Source organism: Protopterus annectens, chromosome 7.part0 (assembly GCF_019279795.1).
Source record: "Protopterus annectens isolate FY-2018-M chromosome 7.part0, PAN1.0, whole genome shotgun sequence".
Lineage (NCBI taxonomy): Eukaryota > Metazoa > Chordata > Ceratodontiformes > Protopteridae > Protopterus > Protopterus annectens.
In genome coordinates this window covers 463,210,576-463,224,050 of record NC_056739.1, presented here as the reverse complement: position 1 = coordinate 463,224,050, position 13,475 = coordinate 463,210,576, and the positions used below count along the sequence as shown (strand labels likewise).

Genomic DNA, 13,475 nt, shown 5'->3' with positions numbered 1-13,475 from the left:
CCTATAGACCAGATGGGGCCTTGACGTCAATGTGTGTGTATAATTTATGGCTTCCATGACTACAGGGAACTGGGCAATGTTTGGTGGGGTTTGTTTTTCTTCCGCAGTCTGGGTAGCCAGGTATGTCCCTTCATATGCCAAAGAATAACATTGAGGAATGAGTTTAGAGTTAGTGAGGCTGATGTCTGCAATATTACCACCACATTTCCACTAGGTTGCTGAGCATTCCCTGTACCTAATATGGTTAAAGCTGCACATACCTTAGTATCCACAGGAATATTCATACCATGTATCACCCCAATTCTGCTTGTGGGTGACACAGTTCAACAAGGGTCTCTCACACACAGAAATGGTCTATAGTCTGAAAACCAATTAAGTGGTGGCATGCCAGGCTCTGTCTGTATTGGCTCCTTTGGCATGGGTGGCCATGATTTGTAACACTGCAGGTACTGACCCCACATACAGCCATTAACACATATTGCTGAGTTATAAGTACTGCTAATCCAAACACCACGCACTTTGTGTACACCATGATTCTCATGTAAACATTTGTCCAGCAGTACACTGTAAACCATGATTCTCATGTAAATGTATGCCCAGCAGTACGCTCTGCACCATGGATTCTCATGTAAACATATCCCCAGCAGTACAGGGTACACCATGATTCTCACGTAAATGTATGCCCAGCAGTATGCTATACACCATGATTCTCATGTAAACATATGCCCAGCAGTACAGGGTACACAATGATTCTCATGTAAACGTGTGCCCAGCAGTACAGTGCATTGGTTTTATACATTTCAGAATCAGGAACTGTTATTTCTGCACACTTCATGGCTCATTTGCATGGAGTTCCTCATTTCCATGTCATTACACACATTAACACATGCTTCACACCATATTACTGTGTCCTCTGCACAACCAGTCTTTCTGATTCACCCACACGCACTGCATTCCACTAACAATGCTAATTTGCTCTCCACAATATGCTGTCTATGATTCCAGGCCAGTGTGTGTGTGTGTGTGTGTGTGTGTGTGTGTGTGTGTGTGTGTGTGTGTGTGTGTGTGAGTGTGTGTGTGTTACCACATGTATGTATATTTCTGTATGCCTTTTATATGAAATATAACTCTGAAGATGTATCATAATCATATTTTAAACATATATGAAAACAGAGTAAGAGGCCAGCAGTAGACACAGATAAAATTAATAAAATAGTAGTAGAACACACATTTTTTTTCCCATTTCTGTATACATTAACTGTCTGGTAATTTTTCAGAGAAAACTTAAGTAGAAAATAACAAGAGAGAGTTCACACTCACAGCAGGCAACTCCTTTATAATTAAACTTTCCATCTGCCTCTGACAAACCATTTAGGCTGGCAGACAACTGAACATTAATATGCTAAATGCATAAGCAAAAGTAACATTGATGGCTAAACACAAGCACTAGGTATGTAGCTAAATAGATTAAGTTGTGACGACACAACTTTTATTGTATGTTAGTTATGACAATTATAGGACATACTAACATTACTCCAGTAGAAGGGAGTTAAATAATACAACTTGTTCATACACACTTTAGTAAAATAGCACATTCAAATAAGAAAAGCTTGTGACTAGAGGGCTCTTTCACAAAATTCAGAACATTAAACACAGTACCGGTCAGTGACATAATACTCAAAGTGAGATCAGCAGTGAGGAACTGTAAATGCCTCCGTATATCAGGTCACAAATAGGAAATGGTATCTGTTTCAGGCACAGGTGAAGAAAAGGGACAATTCCAAGTTTTAAAGCAATATTAGAGGAGAGTATTGGTGCACCTGCTGTGGGATTAAGTGGGCCTAACAGTAAATGTACTGCTGTGTGCACCTGCTGTGGGATTAAGCGGGCCTAACAGTAAATGTACTGCTGAATCTGATTAGGGTGGGAGGACTGTTAGTTCAGAAGCCTAAAGCTTTCGTTAAGTAGAAGAAAGATAAATGGAATGGAAACCAGCCTACCAGCACAGGTATACAGCAACAGTAGATGTAATACAATATGCACATTTGTTGTTTCTGTAGCCATTCATAAATAAGTTGTAGCAAGTGGTAAGAGACTGTTATTCTAGTTTAAAATTTAATTAGTTTAATCACAAATAAAAATTAGTCTGATATTTTTTATTTACAAGTTATGGACCGATCATCTTGGGTCAGGCACGCAGCACAGACCCAAACAGGTAATTTTGAAGATAGTGATGATATTGCAGTAGCCAGCTAATATCTTGTCAGTCCTTTAATACTGAAGTATGTCTCTATTGCTAGTTTGTCTTGTGCACAAGAGTGGGTAAAAAAAATGACAATCAGTAATAGCAATCTTACAGTAAAAAGTCTAGAAAAGCTGTGGTTGCAAAAAGGGCTAGTGGTAGGTACTAGGTGGAGTACAACTCTGACTCCTTATTAGAAATAGAAGGTCTCTAATTTTAAGTATAGCAGCTCAGAAAAACAAAATGTGACCTCCAAGAAAACCTCCAGACTCTTAATACCTATATATATTAATTCTGAGATTATTATACCACAGAGTAAGGGAAGCACTTCAGGACTCTGGACTTTGGGCATTCTGTATTATCTCCATACTCATATTTACAGCCTCAGTATTCCAGGAATTGCAATTCTAGTGACTGAAGTGTAGACAGTCAACCATATGACTGGCAGATTATGCAAGACTGAAACGTATGATGTGATTTAGCATTTTTAGATGAAGTTGTTAAAAATGTTCCATGAAAACAATTAAACATGTTATGGTGAAATTCAGTACTTTGTTATGTGAAGAATTAAACATTTGAAAGCTGCAATGCATTTTTTTATTTGGATGCTTTTCATAGGTGTTCATGCCAGCAGTGATCCATTCAGAGGGGTACCAGCCAACAGCAAGCATGGAACGATGCATAGCAGTGAACAAAGAGTGACTTCTGAGCCACCTTCACCCACTACTTCAGGTATAGCCAACAGAAGTTTTATTAATTGTATCTTCTTTCAAAACACATTTGGGAGGCCAGTGAAATGGGTCTATATTACAAGATCGAAACTTTAGTTAATCGAGTAACTAAAGATCGATCTTGTAATATCAAAACCTAAAAATCTTGAACGTCTGATTTAACCCAGGGAAACACTTCCCTTGGCTGTTATGTGGATTATGCCCTTTTCTCTAATTTGGGGTGATCTCAGAGTTGGTATATTTAGTTATGGGGTGTGTAGGGGCACAGACCCCACATCGGGGGGTTAAGGGGCTGAAGCCCTCCCACCTAATTTGGGATTTAAAGGTTTTTTTGAGGCAGCCAAGGGAAATGTAAGCCCAGCCCAAGGACTGGAGTGTGTATTCCCTGTGTGCTCTTAAGGAAAATTGTACTTGGTGTAGAGAACTGCATCTGAAAATACTGTGTGTGTGTGTGTGTGTGTGTGTGTGTGTGTGTGTGTGTGTGTGTGTGTGTGTGTGTGTGTGTGTGTGTCTATTTTTTTTTTAATGAATGTTCCTCACCGCTGTCAGTGGTGAGGATTGAGACTCATTGATCACTGGCCCAGAGGAGGAACGTCATAAAAAGAAGGAGAATTTTGATGAAAAGTAAGAATAATTCCAACAATGATAGAGCATGCATGAATGAAATAAGTAAACAACCCAGGAGCTTAATAAAATCCACCAAAAACAAGTTTGGGGCTAAAATAGCCACCCAACAGGAATCAATAAGAGGAGGTTAGAAAGGATTGGGAAGAGAGACTGGATAAGCAATTCACAAAGAAACAATGGGTGGATATATGTATATGTATGTATGTAAGTTTAGAGGATTTAGTATTTTTGCTTGTAAGTGTTTGCATGGTATTTTTATACCCCAAGCAGATGCCAAAGAATTGTTTCTCAGGTAGATGCAAATATTGGAGGTGTGATGAGGAAGAAAGAGATAGTTGAAACATATTTTTTGGGTCTAATGAGTTGGCAGTCTTTAAAGATTGTCTGCAAACTACTCTGTCAGAAATACTGGGTGAGCAAATTGGTGTAACTAAGGAAATTATTTTTCTGAGCTGTGATACAGAATCAGAATTGCCTAGACACAGTAAGGCCTTGCTGAGCTTAATTCTGGTAGTTGCCAAAAAAAACAGTGACTAGAATATGGAAGTCAAAGTCTAAGCCATCCGTAGTAGACATAGAGAATGTAGTAACAGAGATAAAAGAACTTGAAGTGGGATATTTAGAAAAGGGTAGAAGGAATTTACACAGGAAAAACAAATGGGAATTGTGGGAACAATACATGCAGAATAATGTTTTGGAGGAGGAAATAGGTTTAAGAAAAGGCAGGAATTGAATGAGCTATGTAATGTTCAATTGACAATGACTGTATAGAAGATTATGTGATATGTAATGTTTGCAATTGAAAATATGTCAGTATGGTTTGTTTTCATTTATATAATTGCATGATTGCCTGTGTCATAAGTGATAATTCAATAAAGATGTTTCTTGTTTAAACAAATAGCCACCCAAGCTAAAGACAATTATGAGGCCTTTTTAAGTTGTACTCATAATCTCAAAAGCACAACACAGCAATAGACTGACCTGTTTGTGAATGATGTTGCCTACACTGAGACTGAAGATATAGTGAACCTACTGGTTGATAAATTCAGCTCAGAAATTTACCCTACTCTCCTCTCAGTCTGTCCCACAACATAAGACCTGAAACCAGCTTGCCTTCAGCTATCACACAGACCAAGTCCTGAAAGTTCCATTAAAAGCTAAATAAATCATTGATGGGCCTGACAATATCCCTGAATGCATCTTAAAAGGCATGAGGTATGATTTAGCCACACCCTCAACAACACTGTTCAGTCTCAGCCTCCTTGCAGGTTTTGTATCAAGTGAATGGAGAACAGCTACAGTCATTCACCTACATAAGGGAGGACCTCCCACAGACCCTGGTAATTACAGACCCATAAGTCTGATCAGCCTTATATGCAAAGCCATGGAAAGACTTATCATGGAACTAATCAATCAGGACATAGAGAACCTCGAAACACTGGACATATCTCAGTTTGGATTTGTCAATGGCAGGTCATGCTTACTGATCCTGGAAGATTTCTTTGAAAAGGTCACCAAAGCAAAGGATCAAGGTAAAATGGTACACATTGCATACCTTGATCTAGCCAAGGCTTTTGACACAATCCCCCAATCAGGCATAGTAGAAAAGCTAAATAACCCCCCCCTGTGTCATTCACTGGACTGCCAATTGGCTCAAAGACTGGATGCAGGAGATCAAAAACAGGCATCTAGTTTTCTGAAGTGAAAGCCAATACCAAAGGTTTCTAGTTGACTAAGTTTGCAGATGACTGCAAGTTATAAGCAGTTATTGAATGCTGAAATGAATTAGCCATCCTGTAGGTAGGTTTGTCCCAAACAAATAACTTGTGTCAGAATCATGGACTGAAGCTAAATCACAAAAAATGCATTATCCTAACTTTTGGGACGTCATACACCCCGGGGAACTACTACACTGACAATATGCCCTTGAGAGTTAACCCAATCGATCGGAGTTTGATAACTTATACAGACAGCAACCTAACTTTTGGCCAACATGTGTCCACTGTCATATGAAAGTCCTTTCATATTGTGCAACTTATAAAGGAATTGCAACTAGATCTCAAGATATTTCTTCACTTTACTTAGCCCTCATTAGGCCAGTCATTAAGTATAATGTTCCTTTGGCATGTATCCATCTAGAAACAGGCAACAACTGGAATGCTCACAGAATACCTTACTAAAAGGATACAAGTTCAACATGGACCTTCTGTAAAGTCCTATCACTATACTCTATCTCTTACGGATTCCTAAGAGGTGATCTGTGTTTTGCATATAAGGCATCCACCAACCTAATACTGTTGGTTCTACTGTCCATCAGCAAGTCAAATTGTATCAGAAATACTCAGTCCAGGGATCTAAACTTCTTCGGCAGCATCAATAGAACAGGCTGAAGGTACAGGTGTATCTTGCAGAAGACACCGCTGCACTGGAACAAACTCTCCTTCCTTGTAAAACAAATCTCATCCCTGGTCATACTCAAATGCAACTTGGATCTATGAATGTATAATAGAGCATTTTCCCCATAGCTGCCTCCTGTACTACTACTGGATAGAGGCAGCTCTTAAATGTTTTATCCCACTCATGGTATGATGCCAGTTTTTATCACTAGGGGTAATATATAATTTTCAACCATGGGATAGGCAAGGCCAGTCTAACACCAAATGCGATAGATTAATTCAAGCACCAAAAGGGAAACTGACTTGGATTAAAATGGCCTGCAAGGTTAACTAGCCTAGTACATACTTATGAACCTATGAACAGCAATAAACAAATAAAACAGGAGTAAACAACACTGCTTTGGTTGGATTACTATTTTTTTTGTGACTACTGACTCAAGTGCTTTAGTTTCATCACAGTGCAAATAGAGAATGCATCTTTTACAGTGACAGAATATAGCAATAGACAGTGTCATGCCTAGAAAATTGCAGTTTTGTTTGTTTACTTTTAGTTTAAAAGGTGAAGACTGTAATCACAGCAATATGTTACAGAATGGAAAAGACATTACTATAAGAAATGATATGCTAAATTAGAAGAGGTTGTAATCAATCACAGAAATATTTATTGGCAAATTCTGAAGCAATGGGACTGATAAAAAGGATTTGTGTAGAAAAGACAAGACAATAATTTGTGTGGAAGTAGTAACTATATGAAACTGGTCATTAAGCAAGCTGGAGGTATGGAATAGTCTGTTAAGGAAAAGCTAATGATATTTAATAGAAATGCATCAATCTACTTGTTGACATCCAAAGTCTTAACAGTTTATAAATAGGACTGCCAAGCACAAGTGTGAGACCTCAAACTGTGGGTTCAAAATGCCCAAAAATTAAACTATAACCCAAAACAAAATGATAAATTAAGTTTTGAACACATTACACTATTGAAGCATTTAGAAGGAGTTCTCCCTCTAAACCTCCCAAGCCAGAGAAGCATTGCTCCATGCCCCTTCAGGTTATGTAAAATAAATCCAAACATGTTGTCCCTTGGAATAGGGGGGATAATCTGAGGCTCAGATGGTGCATGCATCTTCCCCAGGTCAAGTCTCACTTGTAGTTTTACTATACCAAGGATCACTCGTATGGCTCTTTGAATGTGAACAGGCACCCTTACAGGACAAGCTTGGTAGAAAATGAGAAGAGAGTACAACTAAAAAAGATGAAAAAGAAATGTTTTAAGAAAGATAAGAAGCTGTGTAATATAAAAGGAAATGCACTCTAGTGGAAACATAACATGAACAGAGAAGGAGCATGAAAACAGAGGTTCTGACGTACAGCATACGAGTATGCCAGGTGGTGCTGAAAGGACTGCAGTCCCATAAGGGATATAGGAGGAGACAGCAACCTCCATCTAATCTGGGTAGTACTAACTTGTGGGTCAAGGGAGATGGAATGAATATTGTAACAAATCATCTGAGTATTATCGCTGCAGACATTCAGATGACATTTGTTGCAATGAGAACAGTCAATTAATGTGGTTTGTGGAAAGCCTTAAACCTGTCTCAGTTAAGGGTTATGATGGTTATCACAATTTTACGAGTAATAAATTAGGGAGTGGTGTATCTGCTTAAGTCAGTCAGGACATACATTAAGCATTATTTTATAATAGCAAAATTGCAGAAATCTTGCTAGTTGAAGTTCTGTGAATGGTGCTTCATTTACTGTTGTGTATTTCATAGGAGTCTTTATCGGGCTTCAAAGGACTTGGAACTCTTCTCTGACGAGTAGATTAAGGCATGTGGCAATAGTTACTGCGTTGCAGCAGGTGGCATTAATGCACCTACTGTTTGCTAATGATCATACTCCTCAAGGAATATATGTGACAATTATTTTACTGAAGCCTTTACTAAAGTGGGCCTTGTTCAGCACATTGCTTTTCCAACAAGGCAAAAAGATATTTTGGACACTGTATTAAAAAAACATGTTGTTTCAACTATGAGATGTAAAGACACCCCCCCCCCCCAACTTTGGGTAACTTAGATCATACTGCAGTTGCATGGAGTTTAATGCTGGATTCGAAGATCATGGGTAGTAGTGATAAAGGTGTAATGAAATTCTATACTGCAAATGATTTATCGTTTAGTACAGATTCAATGGCTTGGGAATGAATATGCAATTTGGACAGTAAAGACCTAGATGCATGTTGGGATATGTTTTACAATAAATAAGAAATTCTGATTTGGAAGTATATACTAAGTAAGAAACTTATAAGTCAGTGAAATAAATAATGTAATCCCTGGTGGAGTAGTTGTTTGATGAAATATCCCAGAAGAAATAAAAGATTGTGAGGTAGCTACAAAGATTCCTCAGATACTGCAAACAATCAAAGATATATTGATTTTGAGAAGGAATTTGGAGGGATTGATTAGGAGATACAAAGGGAAATATGAATTAGATTTATCTAAATATTCAATAGGATAATAATAAATCCTTTTATAAACACTAAATAAGCCATGTTAATGATAACACATACTAGTGTTAAAACTGGGTGGTATCCTGATTTCAGAAAAGCAAATAATAACCAGTATTTTGGTTGACATATTTTCTGAAAATGTTACAGCAGCTGAGAAACAAATGGCATGTTCTGTCAATGTGTCACACCAATCCATTTCCAAAATTTAGACTGATTGGGTAATGGGATCCCTCGATAGACTTAACAGTTCTAATCCCTTTAGACTGGACAACCTACATGAGTATTTTATGAGTAAAATTAAGGACTGTATTATTCTTTGCATTACGTATTTGTTCATCATGAATATAACCGAAAATCACAATCCTTCAATTTGGAAGATAGCTTTAAGCACCCCAGTACACATAGGGGGATATATGTACAATCCAGAAAATCATAGACCAGTAAGCTTGATCTGTATTTTAGGAAAATGTTTTGAAAGAACATCATTAATGTGCTAAATGCACAAATTCCAGGTTAAGGATATTTCACAAAATGGGTTTATTTATAGAAGATTACAGGTCATAAACTTGATGTTTATTTGAATGCAAGTGAGGCACTTACAATGGTTTATTAGTGGATACAGTGTTTTTGGATTTGAGTTAAGCTTCTGACATGGTGACACTTGTTTGAGTTATTAAAGCATTGCAAACTTGGGGCATAAATCCATATATCATCTTATGGATTGCTGAATGGTTAACATCAAGATAGTCAAAGATGGTATAGCTCGGTACTTTGAAGTTCATACAGGAGTACTGCAGAGGTCTGTGCTGGGGGCTTTTCTGTTTATATGTTTACGTCCACCTGCCTAATAGTAAGGAAGAGGTTTGGACATCCAGGTTTTCAGATAACACAAAGCTAATAGTGATCCTTACATCCCCAACAGACCAAGAAAAATACATATATTTTTAGACCATATATACCTCAGGTCAAATTAACACTGAATTTAGTACAATTGTAAGAAATATAAAATTATGTATCTTGGTTTATCAAGTAGTAAGCAACACTATATTTTGAATTGTGAAATTGTACTGAATTTAAAGATGTGGACATTATGATTAATGGCAACATTGATGCCTCTTCCCGTGTTAATGCAATAGTGAGGAAAGGCTAATGTTTCATCAAAACATAGTTAGGTCTATTACTGAAAATGCAGGGAGATCATTTTCCCAAGGTATAAAAATGGTACTTGGAACCACAATAGAAAGTGGATTAATCTTCACACTCAGTGAAGCTGCAGATGCAGAAAAGCATAAATTAAAATATCAATTGAAAATACTGAAAAGGACAATGAATCTCTTCTAATAATCAATCTTTATTTTTTGTTAGTCTAACACTTTCATCTACCATGAAAACATAAATCTGATTGTCTGTTTTCATAGTGAATGAAATCACTAAACTGTCAAAGAATAAAGAGTGATTAAAACAGATTCATTAGCCTTTTTGGCATTTTCAATTTTTATTTTGCTCTATGCTTTTCTATATATGCACTTCTATGGGTATGAAGATTGATTGGCTTTGTATTGTGGTTCTAAATATTTGGCCTTCTGTAGTAGATTGTCCAGCACTGGTAGACTGTAGTTGCTTAGTCTCCATTCAGTTAATTAATGATTAGTAAGAGGAGGCTATAATATGGGCCTATAAAAGTTCACTGTGCCTTTTATTGAGTACTACCATGGGTGTTGAATTATCTGGTCTTAACCTGAACACAAGAAATAATCTGTTTATGAAAATTGATAATAAATATGATAGACTATGTAAGAGAAACTTCTTTACTATTAGAGTGGTTAGACTATGGAATCATCTTCCTATGGATATAAGGAGTTCTAATAATTTAACTCAGTTTAAAAGTCACTTTCATGCTTTCTTTGTTGACAGAATCTTTATGACAAGGTTAGAGTGGATTAGGAATCATAATTACTTTTTTAGGTCTTCAGCCCAAAAAATAACATTATGAAAGGGATACTAAATAGGTTTAAGACAAAGAAGGAGGTGGTTCCTTCAAAGGCAAGAAACAGAAAAATATATGATGCAGATGGATGTACAAATAAATCATGAAATGCTGTTTATTATACTTTAAATTTGATAAATACTTTTGCTCTAATTGCTATTCTCGAAAAAAGTTCTGTTAGAGAGCCTGGATTTTATTTTATCTTCAAAAATTATTCTAGCAAATGTTGTAGTGTTCTCTCCCACCCTCACAAAAAAGCTTATTTGTATGTCATCAACAGTTTATCTGCACCCATGGAACATCATTAAAAACTATTAAAGTTGCCCCAAACCCAAAATATTTACTCCACTAACAAAGTAAAATTTCACATAATGTACATATAAAAAGAAGGGCACATATGCAAGCAACCCAAAATACTCTAGCCCCTATAAATCAACAAACCCAAACTAAACAATATGCTTATATTTAAAGTAACAATTAAAACAAAATGTAAAGCAAAACACAGACCGTGTCTCCCATTCACTTCAAGGTCAAAAAAAAAAAAAAAAAAAAAAAAAAAAAAAAGAACTTCACACATTACAGATATTTATAGGTAAAAACTCCCCTCCCCAAAAATAAAAGAGTCCACCTAAATTAACCCCCTAGAAAAGGAATTCATTTATATTCACATAAATATTTTAAATGAGCATCTAAAAATAAAATAAAACATTAACTGCAAGTAAATTGTTAAACAAATATTACCAGCAAAAGGGCCGCAATTCCTCTAATCTAAATTAAAACTAAGCTAACTAAAAAACAGAACTAAAGTATAAAACTAACAGATTCTAGCATAACCCTCACTAGACTACTGAAATACATCAAATAAATTTACTGACAACAAAGAATATTAAAAATTACAGTAGCTCAAAACTAGACTGGAAGGTTACCCATGGAAACTCATAAAAACTATGCAAACTACCTATTAACCTGTTCAATCAAAATCTAGGTAATTAACAGATATATACACTGCAATGAAAACACTATTATAACATTAAAAATAAAAACAAATGGACAAATAGTTATGCATGGATATCTTTTTGAGATACATAAAACATCTTGGACTCAGGAACTCACTTGTTTTTTGACTTGCATCTGCTACACTTGCCATGAAACTCAATCCTGAAACACTGTAGAAGATATTTTGTGTCTGGTGCATCTAATCAATAACAGATTTGTGCAGTGCCTTTATGACTAACACCAATAACCAAGCTGCACATGTAGCTGCTTTCAGTGGGACACCAAGACAGTTGGTATACAAGTTAATGACATTCTGTATCTCAAGAGCATTCACAAGTGGGTGTGTATACATGTCAATACATTGATCAGCACATTAAATGCCTTTGACTATCACTATGGAACATGTTTACATGTACTGTTGTTATGAATGGATGACATGTTGCAGTAGTACACATAAAAAATAATAGACTAACTGTGGCATTAGCTGTGAGATCTTTTGGTTTGGACCTTATTTGTGACCCACTTCTAATACAGTGGACAGCAGGCTTTTCATAACATGAGTGTTTTAGAGAATAGTTCTGTCTACATATGCTGTGCCAAAGCACTAAAAAAGATACAAAACATGTCATATCTACAGTTACTGGAGTCTATATTTATTTGCTTGAGTGCATTAATAAAGCCTTAAAGCCTTGTGGGTCACTACACATTCAAAAGCCAGTGAGCTGGAACAACTTTATTTCCTTAAAGGGTAGTCTGCATATTTCCTATGATGCCTTCATAAAGGGTAGTTTATAACTATTATATTTGCTGAAGTGTATTCCAAACGTATTAAGAGTAAGTGAAAGTGTGAATGTTGAAATGTATCCAAATATTAAAATGACAAAATTAACAACACATACTTTTAAAAATAGTTTTAATGAAGATAAGAAAGTAGTTAATGAAAAAAAAAAGCTAGGACTATTCTATTTAGAGCTTCTTATCAGTTATAAAAGTATAGAAATTAAAATGTGAAAAATGACATTCACCAAGTTTTTGACCATTTAACTCATTCCCTCCAGTGGAGATCTGGAAGTTTCCATTGTAACTTCCAAAGGGCGGTGCCTAAGCTTTTTGATAGTATCAGATTATGCCCTCACACTTCAAACAAATATTCATGTCTCTGGAACCATAGCGGTTACTAAAGAAGTGTAAACGGCAAACTCTTCAGCACAAACTATTAAAGTGGTAGTATTCTTTAGGTTCTAGGTTTTAACATGGATTTTATAAGTCACAGTAAATATAGTAACTATTAAATTTGTAATATTTTGAAAACAACTTACAATCTCTCAGCAACCCTTCAAGTTACACACATACTGTTGGAAACATTCTGTTCATTCAGTTAAAGACTTTCATATGACGTTAAGCAATTCGGTCTGTGCTATTTGGTTGTTGAGATATTTTAGAAAAACATGAAATTTATGACAATATAAATACTGTATGAATAGCAATTAATATCTCTTTACTTGCACTAAATAGGGATCAAATGCCAACACAACTGTGTTTGCCACTGTGTAAGCTTTAAGATAAAACATTTTAATAATTTGTGTATAGCATAGTTTTAAAATTATTAATGCAAATAAGAACAAGCAATGTCTGACACCTAGAGGCATCAGTAGGATGTAACTGCAAAAGCACCTACAGGCATCACCTGGCTGTAATGAGTTAAAAGGTATGATCAGTGCATACAATGTATGGTCAAGACACAGATGATTTACCTAAAAGTTTTCAAAGTTGGCAATATTTTTATAAAAAGAAATAAAAAAAAAAATCAAATGGATATAAATAGTTATAAAAGTAATTATATTTATGAAATACTAACAATGGCAGTTCTGTTGAAGGTAACCTATCCAATCAAAAACCTGCTGCTGTTCCTGTATCCAGTAAAGAGGAAGAAGCTGTTTTTTTTCAGTAGCAAACAGCCAGGGAAAGGAGGTCTCCCTAGAGGTCT

At 36.0% G+C, this 13,475-nt stretch overlaps 1 protein-coding gene across 3 annotated transcripts in view; it reads left to right on the top strand.

Moving 5' to 3' along the window:
• The window catches only part of LOC122806542 (espin-like), a 484,803-nt gene that overhangs the window by 434,387 nt on the left and 36,941 nt on the right, over positions 1 to 13,475 (top strand). For all 3 annotated transcript variants that reach the window (XM_044077044.1, XM_044077045.1, XM_044077046.1), the window contains one exon: positions 2,861 to 2,974. In XM_044077044.1, coding sequence (XP_043932979.1) covers positions 2,861 to 2,974 — 114 coding nt within the window. The remainder of the gene's footprint in view (positions 1 to 2,860; positions 2,975 to 13,475) is intronic.